The 18,011-nt window shown below is 40.6% G+C and overlaps 1 protein-coding gene across 4 annotated transcripts in view; it reads left to right on the forward strand.

Annotated features, from left to right (window-relative positions):
• RP1 (RP1 axonemal microtubule associated) overlaps nucleotides 1-18,011 on the forward strand; it is a 192,610-nt gene that overhangs the window by 93,413 nt on the left and 81,186 nt on the right. For all 4 annotated transcript variants that reach the window (XM_035125531.3, XM_060277835.2, XM_035125532.3 and 1 more), the window contains 4 exons: nucleotides 2,415-2,631; nucleotides 11,689-11,843; nucleotides 12,889-12,967; nucleotides 15,514-15,601. In XM_035125531.3, coding sequence (XP_034981422.3) covers nucleotides 2,415-2,631; nucleotides 11,689-11,843; nucleotides 12,889-12,967; nucleotides 15,514-15,601 — 539 coding nt within the window. The remainder of the gene's footprint in view (nucleotides 1-2,414; nucleotides 2,632-11,688; nucleotides 11,844-12,888; nucleotides 12,968-15,513; nucleotides 15,602-18,011) is intronic.

Raw genomic sequence — 18,011 nt, forward strand, 5'->3', positions numbered from 1 at the left:
TCTCCCGATTTTTCTTCCCCTCTGGCAGGTCCCCCTTCAGAGTTCCAGGTGGGGACGGCCAGTTTTATTTCCTTCTGATTGCTTAGCAACAATGATTAATGCATACATTTCCATTTGTAAGATGGATGATTCCTTCCTGTTTCCCACCATGGTCCTGGGGGTCATCCTAACACCCTCAGAGCCAATTTTGGGGATGCACGGCAGGAGGAGAGTGGGAGTTGCTCCATTGCACAAGTGGAGGTTCTAATTCAGCAGCTCCTTAGGTGAATCCCACCCAAAGTGATTAACCAGCCTTAGCAACAGCAGTTACATGATATCTGCCTTAGAACGTTGCCTCCATGTTTTGCTTTCTAACTTTCTCTATTGTAAACGTAAAGGGACCCCTGACCATTAGGTCCAGTCGTGACTGACTCTGGGGTTGCAGCGCTCATCTCGCGTTATTGGGCGAGGGAGCCAGCGTACAGCTTCCAGGTCATGTGGCCAGCATGACAAAGCCACTTCTGGCGAACCAGAGCAGCACACGGAAACGTCGTTTACCTTCCCTATATATATATAGCAGTACGTATTTATCTACTTGCACTTTGACGTGCTTTCGAACTGCTAGGTTGGCAGGAGCTGGGACCAAGCAATGGGAGCTCACCCCGTCGCGGGGATTCGAACTGCCGACCTTCTGATCGGCAAGCCCTAAGCTCTGTGGTTTAACCCACAATGCCACCCGTGTCCCTAACTTTCTCTATAGAAGTCTGATAGACTTATTTTAAATAAAAGTGAAAGAAAGATAAGAGTCCAGTCACCCTGCTGGCTTGAGATCCAGTACATATGTACCCATGGTACCTGCCATTGTTGGTTGGCCCTGCCTGTAATGTAGGCATTATACACAGGTTCAACAGAAAGGAAATCCATAGCTGTGGGGCTACCATAGAGTTGGATTTCTATCACATGGCTGTCATCCTTGCTAGTTTGTGGTGTGGGTACACTTGGAACTCAGCTAGATTGGTAAAGAAAAAGCATTTTACAGTGCTACCTCTGGTTATGAACGCTTATGGTTACAAATGCTTCAGGTTATGAGCTCCGCTAACCCAGAAGTAGCTGCTCCTGGTAGCGAACTTTGCCCCAGGATGCGAACAGAAATCGCATGTCGGAGGCACGCGCACAGCAGGAGACCCCCATTAGTGAAAGCGCACCTCAAGATAAGAACGGTTTCAGCTTAAGAATGGACCTCTGGATCAAATTAAGTTCATAACCAGAGGTACCACTGTACCTTTAGCTATTGGGACCTCCTGCTGCCACCGAACCGCCGACACGTGATTTCTGTTCTCATCATGAGGCAAAGTTGTTAACCTGAGGTACTAATTCAGGGTTAGCGGAGTCTGTAACCCGAAGTGTTTGTAACCCGAGGTGTTTGTAACCTAAGGTACCACTATACAGTATATGCATTGTATATGCATGATAACACTGTGACACCAGATGGCGCTGTGGAGTTCCATTTTTGCTAATGCGATTTCTTATACAAAGTTTACAATGTGTTTTTCTGAAATGCTTTTTTGATGTGTCTAGAAGATCCAGCCTCGGAGAGCCTCCTAAGCAGATTTTAAAGTGCAAGCAGGAAGGTACTGGTGCAGGCTGTCAAAAATAGCTTTTATTTCATATATCACTTATGGATGACTTACTGCACTTTGGCGGGGGGGATAATTGGTATACCTCTTTGGTAAAGGGTAAAGGGACCCTGGCCATTAGGTCCAGTTGCGGACGACTCTGGGGTTGCGGCGCTCATCTCGCTTTACTGGCTGAGGGAGCCAGCGTACAGCTTCCAGGTCATGTGGCCAGCATGACTAAGCCGCTTCTGGTGAACCAGAGCAGTGCACAGAAATGCTGTTTACTTTCCCGCCGGACCAGTACCTATTTATCTACTTCCACTGCGTGCTTTCAAACTGCTAGGTGGGCAAGAGCTTGGACCAAACAATGGGAGCTCACCCCGTCGCAGGGATTCGAACCACTGGCCTTCTGATCGGCAAGCCCTAGGCTCTGAGGTTTAACCCACAGCACCACCCGCATCCCACATATTACCTCTTTGGTAATATGTACTAATTAGGGGAGTTTTGTGATGGGCAAATGAATTATTTAATTTAATTTAATAATTATTTTTATTAAGGATTTTCTTGGGTTACAAAGGTAGTGCAGTGTTCCCGACCTCTCTCACCAACAGAGAAGCACGAACAAACAACAGAGAACCTGCACAAATGACGCTGACGCTGAACCCCTACACATATCAAGAAAAACAGAAACATTGACAATCCACCACACCCAACTCCCCGTCCCACCCAGCTCTTTCCCCCCTTCCTCATAATGGGCAAATGAATTATAACGGGCCAATGAACTATAATAATAGCTTTCGCTATTTTATTATTTTGCAGATTAATCTAAAAGATGTTGGAGAGCTGTATAAAATCCGGATTGGCCATGACAATAGTGGACCAGATCCTAGCTGGTACATTGATGAGATTAGAATGAACTCGCCATTGGACCAAGAAATTTGTTTACCTGTCAACTGCTGGCTATCTGAAAGCCAAGGTGATGGAGAAACATGGAGAGAAATAGCAATAGGGAGGCCTAACAAAGCACTTCTACCATGTGAGTATATAATTACATATATTAAGCTACATGTGTAAAGGACTGAGCTCCATTTAGGATTCATCATTGCAAAGAAATGAAACCAAAATAAACAGCAGAAACTGTTAGAACATAAGTTGTTACCCTTTTCCCTTCTCTTTCAGGCACCGTTCCTGGAGCTATGACCAAAGTGTCCTTCAGCTCAGTTATTTGTTTTAGCAGCTTCTTGCTGTTTAGAGAGAGAGAAACAGAGGTTTATTCAAAGAGTTATGAGCTTCAATTTCAGCTGTGGGATCTGGATGGGTTAGCTTTTCACTATTATTAAATATAGTTTAATTGACAATAAAAGAACCTGTGTGGTGCAATAGTTAGACCAGTGTTTCTCAACCTTTTTTGGGCCACGGCACACTTGTTCTGTGAAAAAATCACGAGGCACACCACCATTAAAAAAGTTAAAAAAATTAACTCTGTGCCGCCCTATATTATAATTATGACTGTAAGAAACACTAACCAAATATTGCTTTCCGGCAGGTCAGCGCTGCCGAGTTCTTAAAAGATCCGGGTTTCTGATCCACCCCACCCGACCCCGCCGTCCCGTATCTTACCCTGTGCGTGTTCTCGGACTTGTGAGAAGACGATTTGGTCTTCATGCCTCTGTGAATTAGCAACAAACTACATTTTGAATGATGGAGATTGAATATTTTAAAAGTAGCTACTTGAAGTCCGCTCGATTTTCCAAAAAAGAGACACACGTGCGGCACTATTAGCTGCTGGGGGCTGCCATCTTGGCTAAAGGATTCTGGGATGATCCTGTCACGTGAGGCATGGGGAAAATGGAAATAATGAAAGCTGATTGGTCTGTGGAAACTAGAAGGGGCGAAGAAATAGGACGCCCAGGGAGGTGGAGTTTGCAGCTGCAAAATCGCCCTTCTTGTCGCCGCACGTCGTGGCACACCAGCCAGCGTCTCGCTGCACACTAGTGTGCCGCGGAACACCGGTTGAGAAACGCTGAGTTAGACTATAAGGCTAGGAGTGGGGAGATCTGTGCTTGAATTCCTACTCAGCCATGAATCTCAATAGATGACCTTGGCCCATTCACTATCAATGTCACAGAGTTGTTATGAGGATGAGTGTGTGTGTGTGTGTGTGTGTGTGTGTGTGTGTGTGTGTGACTATTTATACCACCTTGCACTCCTTGGAAGTAAGGCCAGATATAAATGTAATAAATATAGAAGAAAAGGGTAGCGCCTCCTGGTGGGAATACATGTGCTATCAGTTAGGCAAATGTTATTCAAGCTGACGTAAAATATCTGAGGGTATTCAGAGATTCAAAATACAGTAAGTTTATGTTGGGCTTCCTGATGTACTGAATTATTTATAGCATCCTAGAAACCTAGAAGGGAAATGAAAGACACCAAGGTCAATCTTCTGCATACCAACTTAACATAATGGACTAGGTCATTCATAGTATAAGGATACCACAATAAGAATGAATGAGAAGATGAAGCACAGGAACTATTTGTAAAGCAGGATAAGTACAGCAGAATCCACCTAAGATCACTCAAAGGAAGGTGAATGAGACCTTTGTGAGGCCAAAGTGGGAAAGCATTCCATGTGAACATCAGCTGAACATGGGATCAGTCCATTCTAAAAGGCAGACAAGTGCTGCCCCCAAGGAGTAGGTGATAGCCCTCTGCTGCTCAAAAGGGAGTTGAGTTCAAGTCCTCACATCTAGAGTAGTGGAGACAGACACCATGAGAAATCCAGTGTAGCTATGCTGAAGTTTATTATTTTTATAACTGTATTTCTACCATACCATTTTTTGTAAGTTGTTTTGTGAAGGCTTTTTGCCTTGAAATGTAGGGTGTACTGCAAACACTGCAATGAATGAATGATTAAATAAAAGCAAAATAGGTACTTCACAAGAATTCACACAGAGATACTGTAGTAGGTGCATTCTGTAGCCATTCTCTTGATTCAGCTGAAACAAGAGCTTGTGCAAGCTCTTGCACCTCCAGATGAACATTTTTGGTACCCTTCATGAGCAGAAGACAGCTTCTATATGCAGAAGGGCATCTTTGGATCCAGCCAACATAATAAGGTTTTAGAGTAAATGAGTTTTCAGTGTGGCCAGTATTTTTCATTGGATGCATTTCCCCCCAAAAGTAGAACATTTGTTCAGCTTTATTAATAATGGTGTTATAATGGTATATTTATATTTTCCTTCTCTGGCACATTATACTTATTGAAATATATTTGACAAATAAATGCAAATGGAAACATTATATTGCTGTTAGACAAGTCCTAAATTCATAAGTTTATGACTTCAAATTACCTATTGATTTTTGCTTCATTTCAATTGAATATCAATAGACAGCCCAACTAAGAACTTTTGCTTTCCCCCCTCTATCTCTGAGAAGGAAACTTTTGCCATCTGCATTCCTATTTTAAAGGGATAATTGCTTGGAATTACCAAATGTGCAGCCTTTATAGGTTGTTATATTACAGAAAACAAATGATGTATTACATAATATACATATTTACAATCCAATATAAATTTCATATCAATCTGGATATTTTTCCAGCAACCCATTCACTTAATTATTAAAAAACTTATTTTGTACAAAATATGAAGTAGTAGAAGAAATTATATTTCATAAATTCAACTGAGGTGTTAGCAGGCTTCAAGTTGCTACTAGACTTCATTATTTATTGCTGTAAGATCTTGCTTCTTTTTATATTCTGCCACAATGGAACCATAAAGCTTGAAGATAGTTTTAATTTTTCTGTCCTTGCTGTGTAATTTCTCTGTCTGGCTATCTCTAGATAATGGTAGCTCTTTTTTTAAACATAATGTTTGACACACCTTCATATTTCTCTGTATCTTGCATTGATAAGTTCTCTCTTTTTGATTGTCTTTTTTCATTATGCCAGCCAATGCAAAATGCTGACACTGAAATACCATTTCTGCAGAATCTCTGACCCAGAATGGTATATAAAAAAAAAAAATCCTTCAGTAGCACCTTAAAAACCAACTAAGTTTTTATTTTGGTATGATCTTTCATGTGCATGCACACTTCATCAGATACACGAAAGCTCATACCAAAATAAAAACTTAGTTGGTCTTTAAGGTGCTACTGAAGGAATTTTTTTTATTTTGTTTTGACTCAGACCAACACGGCTACCTACCTGTAACCAGAATGGTATGTTTCCCCCAACTATGTTAGTTTTGTATTCTTCATAGTTCAAGGCTTATATTATTTTGTCTATAAATTCCATGCCATTGAATTTTTCATCTCCCTGTCATGCTTTGTGTCTGTCTGGACCTTTATGTCTCATTTTCATATCCAGGTTCATTTTTGTTTTTGTTTTTGCCTTTTACATCTTTCCAGAAATCCTTTCCTAGTAGTTTTATATGGTTGGTGTTTTTTTTTACTCTGTTTGACAACTGATTTGTAATCCTTAAATCATAACCCATAGAGAGGTAGACTTGAATAACTGCAGCATTAACCTTGAACTTGGTTTGAACATTGTAATGTAGTTCTTACTAGGAGAGTTTGAACAATCATATATCAGTGTTATAATCTGATGTAAGAATCCTTTTGACTGCACATGCAACCCCTTTGCTTCTCCCTCTCTGGTGGGCACAAACAAATTCAGATGTCTTCCACTAATTATAGGTTCTTGTTTTGTTATTCTTTGGATCAAGCCAGGGCATTAAACCATCTTCACACCACTATTTAATATGCTGGCTTCTTCCAAAGCTCATCAACCATGGTTTCCTATATTAGACAATATGGGAATCTATGGTTTGCAGAAGAATTCCTGGTTTGTTTGATCCTACTATAAAAAGTGGGGACTAAGACTATATGCTGCTTTTAAAGGGCACAAATGGCTGCTTTAAAAAAATTATTTAGATAATTTATACATTGTTTCACATTTTGAAAAGAAAAATATCTAAGCAGTACATGACTATTCCAAACAGCATAAAAAAGATTTTTTTTTTTAAGGAAACAATAATAAATACAATGCATTATTTTAAATGATGAAAATTTAGCGGTCAGTAAGAAAACAGAGTAACTTTCCAGGGCTGCCAATTGAATAAAATATTGGGGAGGCAGGTAAGCCCCACCCCACATAATCAATCACATGATGTGGCACACACACACCATTTCAGTGACAATGCCATCAACTTTGGGGCCTCCAGCTCCCTCAAATATTTTAATGGGGGAGCAGAATAGAACTTCAGCCCCTGGGAGTGGCTCCTGTGAACCCTCCTAAGTATCAAAATAAGCATCAGCATCAATATAAATGAGCTTTTAAAAGACATTTGAAATATATAGCAGGTGGGGTTTCATGCACCTGTTTTGAGAGGAAATTCTGGAGTGTTCTTATTCAAGACATGATTATCCAAATGTGGTCATTGTGACAAATGTTTAACAAACTGCAAATAGAAACATTAATAACTAGAGACCTGCAGTTCAAGATCTGGCAGTGAATTTAGATCTTTATTTAAAAGTTAGCATTCCCGTCTTCTAATCTCACTGACTCAGAAATGCCTAACCTTCGCCCTTTCCTAGTCAACTGCTTCTTAATAGTTTGATTCTTCCTGAAGGTTCCATGATACTGCAGAAGCCAATTTCTGTCCATTTTTAGACCATTGGTTGAGGGGACACAATTAAGGTTACTCTTATTTTTTCTAGACTGAGCTCAACAGATTTTAAAAGACCTGTTCTTGTGTTCCCAACCGTGACATTTTCCCTAGAGCACCTCATCTTCTGCAACCATTGAAACTACAATAAGGCATTGGATTGACTCACCAGCAATTATGATGTTTGCTTTTATAAGCCTGCAAAGCATTTGAAGGAAACTATTGTTCAAATGCTCAGAGTAAACCTGTTATTGCTATATGTCCAATAAAAGTATACAGAGTTTGTCCCAGCAGATGGATTTAAGTTCAAAGACTGTCAGTCTGCATGGCAGAGACTTTCAAGATAATGTTTTCATGAGTTTGCTTTTAGAGGGCCCTGAATTTTTCAGATATACTTCAAAATATTGCAAAATGGCAAGGGCGAGGGAAAGGAAGTGGGAAAAGAATAACATTTGCCTAGTTCTGTTTGCCTTTTCAAATAGTCAAGAAATAGCTGATTGGAAGGACGAAGAGGGCAATCATTGGCAACGTATTAAAACAAAACTTTTGTTCTTGGATTTCCCATTGCTTCACTTAACAGATTTCGGTTCTTCCTTTGCTCTTTTGCTTAGTGATGTGGTGATTTTGTTTCTGTGTGATATAAGAGCTTGATTAACACTCACCTTTAAGAAATGGATCTCATATTTGAATCTCATATTTTCTTTAAAAAAATAAATAAAAAAACACCCCTTTTCACTCCAGGAAGCACCATAGTGATATTTACATTAATTGACTTAATTTTTGCCCTTCATTTCTTTTTCATGATCTTGTATGCTTCCAGATGAGTGTCTAAATATGGTGTCATTTCTCCGGATTTGTGTTTTATCGTGTGAATGGTATTTGCCTATATTATTTCCCATTTAACTGAGAATATAGCAATACCCTGTTTCCCTGCAGTTTAATGCTAATGTAATGTCAGTGAATTCAAGGTACAATGACCTCAAGCTGAAGAGCCAGGAATCAGGCCCTGAATGATGATTGCAATATATTATATATTGCTATTGGTTACTGCTGCAGTACAAGAAAAGAAAATAAGCATTTTAAACCATAACAATATTGTTTCTCCTGCGTGATAAATAGTGGTTTGGGGAGAATTGGCGTGTTCCAAACAGCTTACAGAGGAAGTCAGGGGGGAGAAAAAGACATGTCTCAATCCTATGAGCAGCTACACTGATTCAGGGCTCATAAGATTTGATGCTAAGACTAAATAACCAACAAAGGAAGCACCTTATTTCAGGAAGGTTGAGTGAAACTGCACTCTTAAGACCTCAGGTCTATTCACACCAGCAAAATGTGTTCAGAAAATGTCTGTGTCCCTCCTTCCCCCAAAAAATCTGCACGCTCATTAGAATAGTTGAGAGATAATGATAAAATGTGTTAGAATGATTTAAGATACAAAATGAAAATTGCTTAATTGAGATTTTAAAATAGACCCAGTGTGGGGGGAATTGAGGAAGTCAACAATGTTAAGTTAAAAATGTTTTTTTATGTTTTATTTTTGCTTTATTTTTGTTTTATGTTGGTTTTTTGTGACTTTATTTTTGTGAATATTGGAAAATGAATAAAAATTATTTGGGGGAAAAAATTCTGCAAGCTCAGAGGAAGTGGGGATGTATATAGAACTGTATTTCCGTAGACTCTTCCATGCAGCTGGGAACCGAGCATGATCTGACCCACTTCTTATAGTAAGAAAGCATTTCTTCATTAAAACAATAAAACAAAACCTGGCATCTCAGACCAAGTGGCCTTGAACAAATATGTTTCCCATGAAGAGAACAAAAATTCTTTTTAAGGGCCCAATGTCAAAATGAGTATGCGGAGTGTCCTTTTCCTATAACGATAAGACTTTCAAGAGCACATGCAGAGTGATTTTCCTGATTTTCCTGAATGGCTCCATCTTTCTGAATACTACTGCTTTTACAAAGTTAAATAATACAGAATGCACACCAAGGCTTGTTTGTTTGCCTGTCCTAGTAACAAACAAGGGAATGAATTTCTGTTTTACTTAGTAAAATTCTGGCTCAGTGACAACTTTAGAAGTGAGTAGTATTTTATTGAGAATGGAAGCACAACTAGTTAGCAGCTTTCTGCTCCTCTGGCCAGAGATACGTATTTCGGCTGCACCAGCATGGCACTACTTCTGCTGCTGCAGCTTAGAAACTTCATTGGTTAGAGGGCATGTTAATACACCCAGTTAACATGCCAGGGAAAGTTAATACACCCAGTTTGTAATGTGGTAAGCCGTACCTGTCTGATATGCTCAGGCATTGTCATGTTACTGTGTAGATGTGTGTGTTTTAAGTCAGGCAACCAGGTTCCTGAAGTTTTCAAGTATGTGTGGAAAATTGGTATTCGGTGCTCAGCCTAGAGTGTGTGTGGCATCTGATTTGTTGACAGGTGATCAATATCAGTAAGTGTTGAGGCTGAAAGGGACCACACACATGGCCATCTGTTTGCAGTGGTGCTTGGTGCAATGTCCGCAGTACATCTCACCAGCTCATGCTCAAGTTTTTCAAGTGGCTGGTGCAAAAAAATAAAAATAAACCTCTTTTCGAAGACCTGCATGTGACCTCTGTTTTACCTTGGGTGAGAATGGAGGGATCACTGCAGAAATCCCAGCTAAAAGTGGCCCGTCCTTTTAGCTAGCAATCAGTTTCATTCTCTCATTTTGCAATCTGTGCTGCCTCCAGCATTCCTATCCTTAAGCATGCACAGGCTCAGACAGGCTTTAGTGTTAATATCAAAGGGATATCAAATACACTGTGATCAGTGTTAACAGAAGCTGACTTCTGGGTAAAAATGTTACCACACGCAAGCTCCACTTGCAGTTCTCAAGCCAATGAAGGCACCGTAGATTTTTTGGGGAAGCTGGTTTGCTTTTGGTATCACTTGAATGTCACATATAGAGTTCACCCTCTGAAGTGTGTCTATGCATGAGTGAGGGGTGGTCTGAGGGAGGGAGATACTTTCCCTCTTCCCCAAGCTTTTCAGTACAATATTTCATAGCAAGCACTTGTTTATTAATGAATCATGATTTTTTTTCACTAACTTCACCATGGCAGCTGTTGTTTATTGAATCCTGTCAGTGTGTACAGAACTGTGAGTAAAAGATTTGGAATTTTCTATGCATCCAAAAAATTCATTTTTAATGGCTGTCAAACCATGGCTGGAGTTATTAAGTTAAGCCTTATTGTGTAGTAGCCAGCTGGAAAAGTCCAGTCCTGTTACTTCCAAGCAAAATTGCTTACACCTTAAATGAATTGCTTGTTGTATTCAGGTACTTAGTAATTGTAGCCCCACAATTGTGGAACATTATGCTGTGTAATATTAGGCAGGCCGCATGCCTAGTTACAGCAAGCCCTCAACTTATGCCGGGGTTATGTGAACCAGGGATCATACCTAAAGCCAAAATCACATATGGTCAAAAAAACATTGTTTCTGTGGTGGAAGGGGTTGCCAAAGTCATTTTCTCCCAAGTGTGTAAAAATCAATGAGCACGTTAAATGTATGTAAATTGTGGGCTTACTGTATTTTCAAATGGGCATGTAAAACCTGCCATTTTACCTTGGTTCACAGATCTGATTCTTTATTTGTATCCCATTCTTCCTCCCAAAGGAGCCCAGGGTGGCATTATGTATCCTGTTGCTGGTGGCTGTATTTTGCTGCATTTTATTTTGGACTGCTAATTTTATTAATATGGGATTGTTTTATTGAGCTGTTTTAAAATTTTGATCTATGGAATTTCATTGTTGTATTTCACATGAACTGCCTTGATAAGGATTTTATTCTTGGAAGGTGGTATAGAAATATATTAAATACAATAAATATAATAGCTTTTAAAGACTGATCGTGAAATCTACCCAAAATTAAGAAACGCTTTCACTGGGGCTTAGTCCATGTAAGCCTGCATAGCCTTTCAGTCTAAGAGTTTAGCACAGTAAGGACAGTTATATTACTAATTTCTGTATCCCTTGCCAACTTCTCCAAGTCTCTGTCCTGAGCAGGAAATGAAAGCAAGTTTTAAAAAGTGTGGGTGTATAAGAAAGACACAGAGACAGAGAGTGAGTCACCTCCAGACTGTCAATATTTTGCAGGAGAGATTCAAATACATGTTGGAAATTTAAGTTTGCACAGTTAAAGTGGATTAAATCAGTCTGTTGCCCTAGTGCTTGTGCCACAAGCTTCAAGTCGGTACAGAGCAGTATGGAGCAGTCTTTTGACAGATTAAGGACATAATAGAAATGCCATGATAATAGTTGAGTTTCTAAGAGTAGACCTATTGAAATCAATCAACCTAACTTGATGATGTTAATTAATTTAAGTGGGTCTGCCCTGAGTAAAACTTAGTTGAATATCATATAGTAGTAATGCTTTTTTTCCTCTTTCAGTGGTATTCTACAAAGTCAGTGTATACACTGGAACAATCCCTGGTGCAGAAACAAATTCTAATGTGTACATTACCATCTTTGGAACCAGAGGAGATTCTGGAAAACGAAAACTTCATAAATCAAGGACTAATAAAGTTTCATTTCAGCGTGGTCAGGTAAAGAAAAAGATGCTGTTGGAACTGTCAAATAACCACAGTAATTATTATTATTATTATTATTATTATTATTATTATTATTATTATTATTATTATACCCTGCCCATCAGGCAGGGTTTCCCCAGCTAGGTAGTTTACAACATATCCCGGCAGCTACTCCCAGTCACCAGTCTAGCTGTCACATTCTGGATTAGTTGTATTTTCCAAGTCATCTTCAAAGGTAGCCCCACATAGAGCACATTGCAGTAGTCTAAGCGGGAGATAACCAGGGCATGCACCACTCTGGCAAGGCAGTCTGCATTGAGGTTACTTAAACTTATGTAATTGTAGTTACAGGTAGGTAGCCATGTTGGTCTGCCGTAGTTGAAACAAAATAAAAAAATTCCTTCCAGTAGCATCTTAGAGACCAACTAAGTTTGTCATTGGTATGAGCTTTCATGTGCATGCACACTTCTTCAGATATGTAATTGTACTTGAGCATTATGTTTCAGTTAACTATGGGGGAGATTTATTATGTAGTGATCATCCATTCCATATGTTTCAAATGTAGATATACAATGTGACTAAGTATTTCTTTTTCATGGTTAAAACAGAATTACTTAAATGCTCAGTATTCTTTACATGAAGGATGGTAACCAAACCATTTTATCTAGAACTTACTGGAACACACATTAGGCATGTTAAAAAACCTACCAGAAATCTCCCTCCAACTGCCCTAGGGCCCTGGTCACTAGAGCTCTTGAGCTTTTTTATAAAATCTGGACTGGAGCTGCTCTAGACTCTGCTGAACTGGAGCACATAAATCACAGACTGGTGCCCTTAACATTGCAGTGATTGCTATTTCAATCAGCTACTGTAAGCTCACTTGCTTCTGGCTAGCCTTTCTTCCCCTTGACATTTTGCCTGCCCCGGTAAAAGTACAGCAGTGATGTTTGGCAATGAAAATTTATATTTAATTTAAAATAATTTCATAAAATTTATACTCCGCTTTATCGTTAAAAAACCCCAAACAAAGTTTGTGATTCTCATTTTTGTGTTTCTGCAGACTGATGTGTTCTCCATGGTGGCTGTATCGCTTGGAGTTGTGAATAAAATTCTCATTAGTCATGATGGAACTGGTCCAGGTAGAACTAATTTCCTATTGACAGATCAGTTTCACAATCTGTTTAAAAGTGCATACCCATTTTCTTCTGTGTAGTTCCATGGTCTAAGATCAGACAAGATTTTTTTTTTCTTGCTGTATATAGAGCAGTGTTTTTCAACCTTTTTTGGGCAAAGGCACACTTGTTCCATGAAAAAAATTATGAGGCACACCACCATTAAAAAAGTTAAAAAAATTAACTCTGTGCCTATATTGCAGTTATCTAAATACATCAGAGTTGACCCCCTCTTTATTTTTATTTCTTAAAACTCCTCCGCTGTTTGCAATCTCTTTCCAAGGCAAGCAAGGCTCCCTTCTGCCCTCTCTCAGTCTGTTTGGAATGTTTCTTTTAAGCGCCTCTTAAAAGTATCTTTCTGAATGCCTTTCAAGTATCTCTTTTTTTAAATCTCTTTGCACTTCTACAGATACACATAGTCTCTTTAATTCTGAAGAGTTGCAGTAGGGTAGAGTTGCACCAACCTTTTATGCAGGTCGCGGTTCTTTCTTATTTCGGAGGTTTTGCCGCTTGTGCGCTTCAGCAGCCAGGCTTTCTCAGTGCGGGAGGGAGAGAGCTGCAGCCGGCGTCTGTGATCCCCTTCTGGACCTCGCAGTCCATTGCGGGAACCCCTCCAACGCCCTGCCACCCCTCTTTAGGCAGGGAGTCCCCCCTGTTCCTCACACGGGGGTTTGAAGCCTCAAAACAGCCCGTTTTCACCCCGCAAAGAGTAGCGCTCCCCAGAGCTTCGTCAGGGAGCGTCTGGAGCAGTCCGCGGCAACCCGGAAGTCCCCCGGCCGGCTTCCTTTATGGCGGGTCAGCGCCCCCTAAAGGCGGCCGCCTTCTCGTCGCGGCATGTGACTAGGCACGTGACAAGGCAGCAAATCGCCCTTCTCGCCGCGGCACGTCGCAGCACACTAGTGTGCCGCGGAACAGCAGTTGAGAAACGCTGATATAGAGCATATAGTTTATTCATCTTATATAATAACATATATTTTATAAAGATAATCAAATTTTATAGAAGAACTTCAAGCAATCGTGAGCCTTCTCCCGTTGCATTAATGTTGACTCCTCCCATATTATAGTTGTTGTTTGGTCTAATGGCTTAATCATAATTTATGGAAAAACATGTGCGCTTCTTGTCTTTCACGTGTTTCCCAATAAACACAGTAATGTTTGAAGGTGATACCCCTTCTCTCCAAACATGGGGACATGTGGTAGACATGCGCCAAGAAACTATGATTGGCTATTACTCTTGGTACATATATACTACATGCTTATGAAAATACATTGCTTTGCTAAACATTACAAATGTTACAAATAGTATGCAGTACTGTATGCAGTAGACGTACAAATCCACGACATAAAATGTGAATCAGACCTATTTTTTCTGTATGGAACAAACATTTGATGCATTATATCCCTTTTTAAAAAGAAAAGGTCCACACTGATGAAGTAATAAAAATATATATTGCTTTTTCAAAGAGTGGAATTTACCCACAATTCACTCAGTTTAGTGAACATTTTTGTTCAAATATTTCACCAATAAAGTAATTGCAGTGCAATCCTAGATGTGTCTGCCCAGAAGAAATTGTCATTGTCTTCAGTGGAGGCTTCATCCTAAAACACCAAGATTGCCAAATTAGAGCATCAAATAAGGGAAATGCTCAGCCTCTTAGTTTTTAAAATACCAAAATATAACTTGTTTAAATATGATAAAATTGTGTGGGTATTGTGGAGGAGCTATGTTGTTTATGAGTTTGGATGTCACAGTCATGTAACCAGATTAAATAAAAAATGTGGTTTGGTTGCTGGAAAAAGTTAATACCCCTGCAATGAATGTATCTCTTACTGTAGACACATCCGAATCAAATAAATATCAGCGGATAATTTATTATAAAACAATAATTTGGGAAGGTTCTAAAATGTGTTTGAATAGTAATGAAATATGTTGACCTAGCTCTCCTTGAGTTTCTGTTGTACAATACATAACTCCCCCCCCCCCAACAGGCCTGGCTCTAGGTGCAGTCCCAGTGGCGCAGGGCACCAGGCCGGCAGGGGGGGCGCTGCACGGCAAAGCCATGCTGCGCGCTGCGAGGGCGGGGGCGCCGGAGCGATCTCTGCGCCTCAGCGCCAGGGCGCCCAACCTGCTCGAGACGGCCCTGCCCCCACACCCTACCCAAAGGCTAAGCATTTCATCTTTCACCATATGCAATGCAAACTGTAAAAAAGATGAAGTGTTTAGCTCATCAAATATTCTGTTAAAACAATCTAAAGAAATATATTTCCTTAGACCAGAGTCGGTCACGATTGGACCTAATGGTCAGGGGTCCTTTTAAAGGTTTACTATTTTTGAGGGAAAATAAGGTGTTTGAGAGTATTAATTATTGGATTTGCACATGTGAACTGTATTAATCCCTTTGTCCTGATTATCTGAGTTTAATGTGATTGAATTAACCACCACCACCACCACCCTCTCTCTCTCACACACACAAGCAATCTAAGCATAGGATGTTTTTGTCATTGAATCACAGGCAGTGGTTGGTTCCTTGAAAAAGTTGTCATCAAATTTCAAGAGAGAGAGGAAGGGGAAGAAGAAGAAGTAGTGTTTCCCTGTAATAGGTATGCTAATGTGGGTAATGTGCAAGAGTTCCTCATCAAAATGGAAGGATTTATATTGATAATATAAACCAGAACAGGCTGAACTACATCTTCATGGCTAGATGCATCACTGTTGGTGATTCCTGCATTGCAGGCTGTTGAACTACCATAAATCAGGGGTCGGCAAGGCTTACCGGGCATGGGCCAGATCACTTCTGCGGAGATCCTCCATGGGCTGGACCGGCGCAGCGCAATGCTGGAAATCATGTCTGTGCATGCCTAGACACCAAAAACTGTGCCTGTGCAGAAGCAATTTTCGGCGTCTGGACATTTGCAGAACCGATTTCCGGAGCCATGGAAAAGAGCCCCCGCACCGTGCTGCGCCAGTTTAGCGCAGCACGTGGGTACTCGCCGAGTGGGCAGCTCGGTTCAGGGGCAGCTCATGGGCCGCTTCCAGCCCATGGGCTTTAGGTTGCCAACCTCTGGACTAAATGATCCTAGTAGTCCCTTCCAACTCTAAAATTCTATGCTTCTATGAATCACAGTTTCTCTGTCTTGTCTGAATTCACTTTATTGATACTCATCCAGTTCATGATAATTTCCATATACCAGTTCAGCACATCTGCTGCTTCCCTGACTCAAGTGTAAAAAAGAAATACAGTTGGGTGTTTTCTACATATGATGACACGTCACTCCGAATCCCTGCATGGCCTCAGGGGTTTCATGCACACAGTAAAAAGAAATGATGGGGAGGCAGGGGAGAACCTTGAAGGACCTCATAGGGTTCAAGAGCAGGTCTCCTATGGTAGTACCATCTTTTCTAAATGGCCTTACAGTGCTGGACACTGCTGGCTCATACTATTTGGATCTGTTTCATTTTTTCTTCAGACCTGGGTTTGGCCTTGAAAAAGCATTGGTTGCCTTGATGGATAATCTGTGTTGTCAGAAGGAGTGTGCCCTCCTGGATATTTCAGTGCCTTTTAATATTCTTGAGCATGATTAGCCTCAACAGACTTTCTGAGTTGTGGCTCAGGGGCGTTGTCATTCAGTTACAGTGTTCAAATGCTGGTGTTGGGGGGCTACTGCTTGGTCTTGTGACAATCTGCTCTGCAAAGTGCCATGTTGCATTCCATGAGACATATTTACCTGAATCTGCTGGGTGAGGTAATCCGGGCATTTGGACTAGGATGAACATCAGTATGCTAATGACACCCAGCTCTATTCTCCTTTTCATCTGATTCAGGTGAGACAGTGGAATTATTATTATAGTTGTAGTGGTGTGTTGAATTGATGTCAGGAATCAGTAATGGGTTGTTGGATGAGGGTCCATACAATTAAACAGAATCCTCATGAGACAGAGGTGCTGTTGGTGGGTTGTTTGTCTTACTAGGAGTATAGTGTTGAACCTTCTAAGGATGGGGTTGTACTCCCATTGAAATACAGTGGTACATCTACTTACAAATAACTCTACTTACGAATTTTTCTACTTACAAATGGAGCTCCGTCCGCCATCTTGGATGCGGTTTAGATAGGATTTTTTCTACTTACGAATTTGTAGATAGGGTTGCTTCTACTTGCGAATTTTTTTATCCCAATGCATTCCTATGGGATTCGACTTACATTTTTTTTTCGACTTACAAATGTGTGTTCGGAACGCATTAAATTCGTAAGTAGAGGTATCACTGTAGCAGGCTCACAGTCTGAGGGTGCTGAGAGAGATCCAGCTTCTTATAGAAGGCCTAAGTCAGGGGTCAGCAAACTTTTTCAGCAGGGGGCCAGTCCACTGTTCCTCAGACCTTGTGGGGGGCCGGACCATATTTTGAAAAAAATATTAACGAATTCCTATGCCCCACAAATAACCCAGAGATGCATTTTAAATAAAAGGACATATTCCACTCATGTAAAAACACTAGGCAGGCCCCACAAATAACCCAGAGATGCATTTTAAATAAAAGACACATTCTACTCATGTAAAAACATGCTGATTCCCGGACCGTCCGCGGGCCGGATTTAGAAGGCAGTTGGGCCGCATCCGGCCCCCGGGCCTTAGTTTGGGGACCCCTGGCCTAAGTAAACTCCATGATTTAAAGCACATTTTATTAGCTAAGACTGTTGTGCTGATGTGACTTATCCTGGACAGAGATAGCCTGGCCATGGTCTGCTAACCATCAAACTAGACTACTGCAATATCTTATATGTGGGTTCGCTTTTGAGGACATATCCAAAACTTAATACACGGGCAGGCATTTTGCCAGGTCTTAATGGATGACACTAAATGGCTTGGGAAGCTGGAACCCAAAGAACAACTATCTTCCCTATGGCTGTGTTGTAACATTGAAATCTTAATCAAAAATACTTCTCTGAACCTGCTTAAGTGAGACAGGTGGCAATGGAAGAGAAGAACTTTCAAGGCGTGTCATCTTGAATGTAG

The sequence above is a fragment of the Zootoca vivipara genome, chromosome 8 (genome assembly GCF_965207765.1).
Source record: "Zootoca vivipara chromosome 8, rZooViv2.hap1.1, whole genome shotgun sequence".
Lineage (NCBI taxonomy): Eukaryota > Metazoa > Chordata > Lepidosauria > Squamata > Lacertidae > Zootoca > Zootoca vivipara.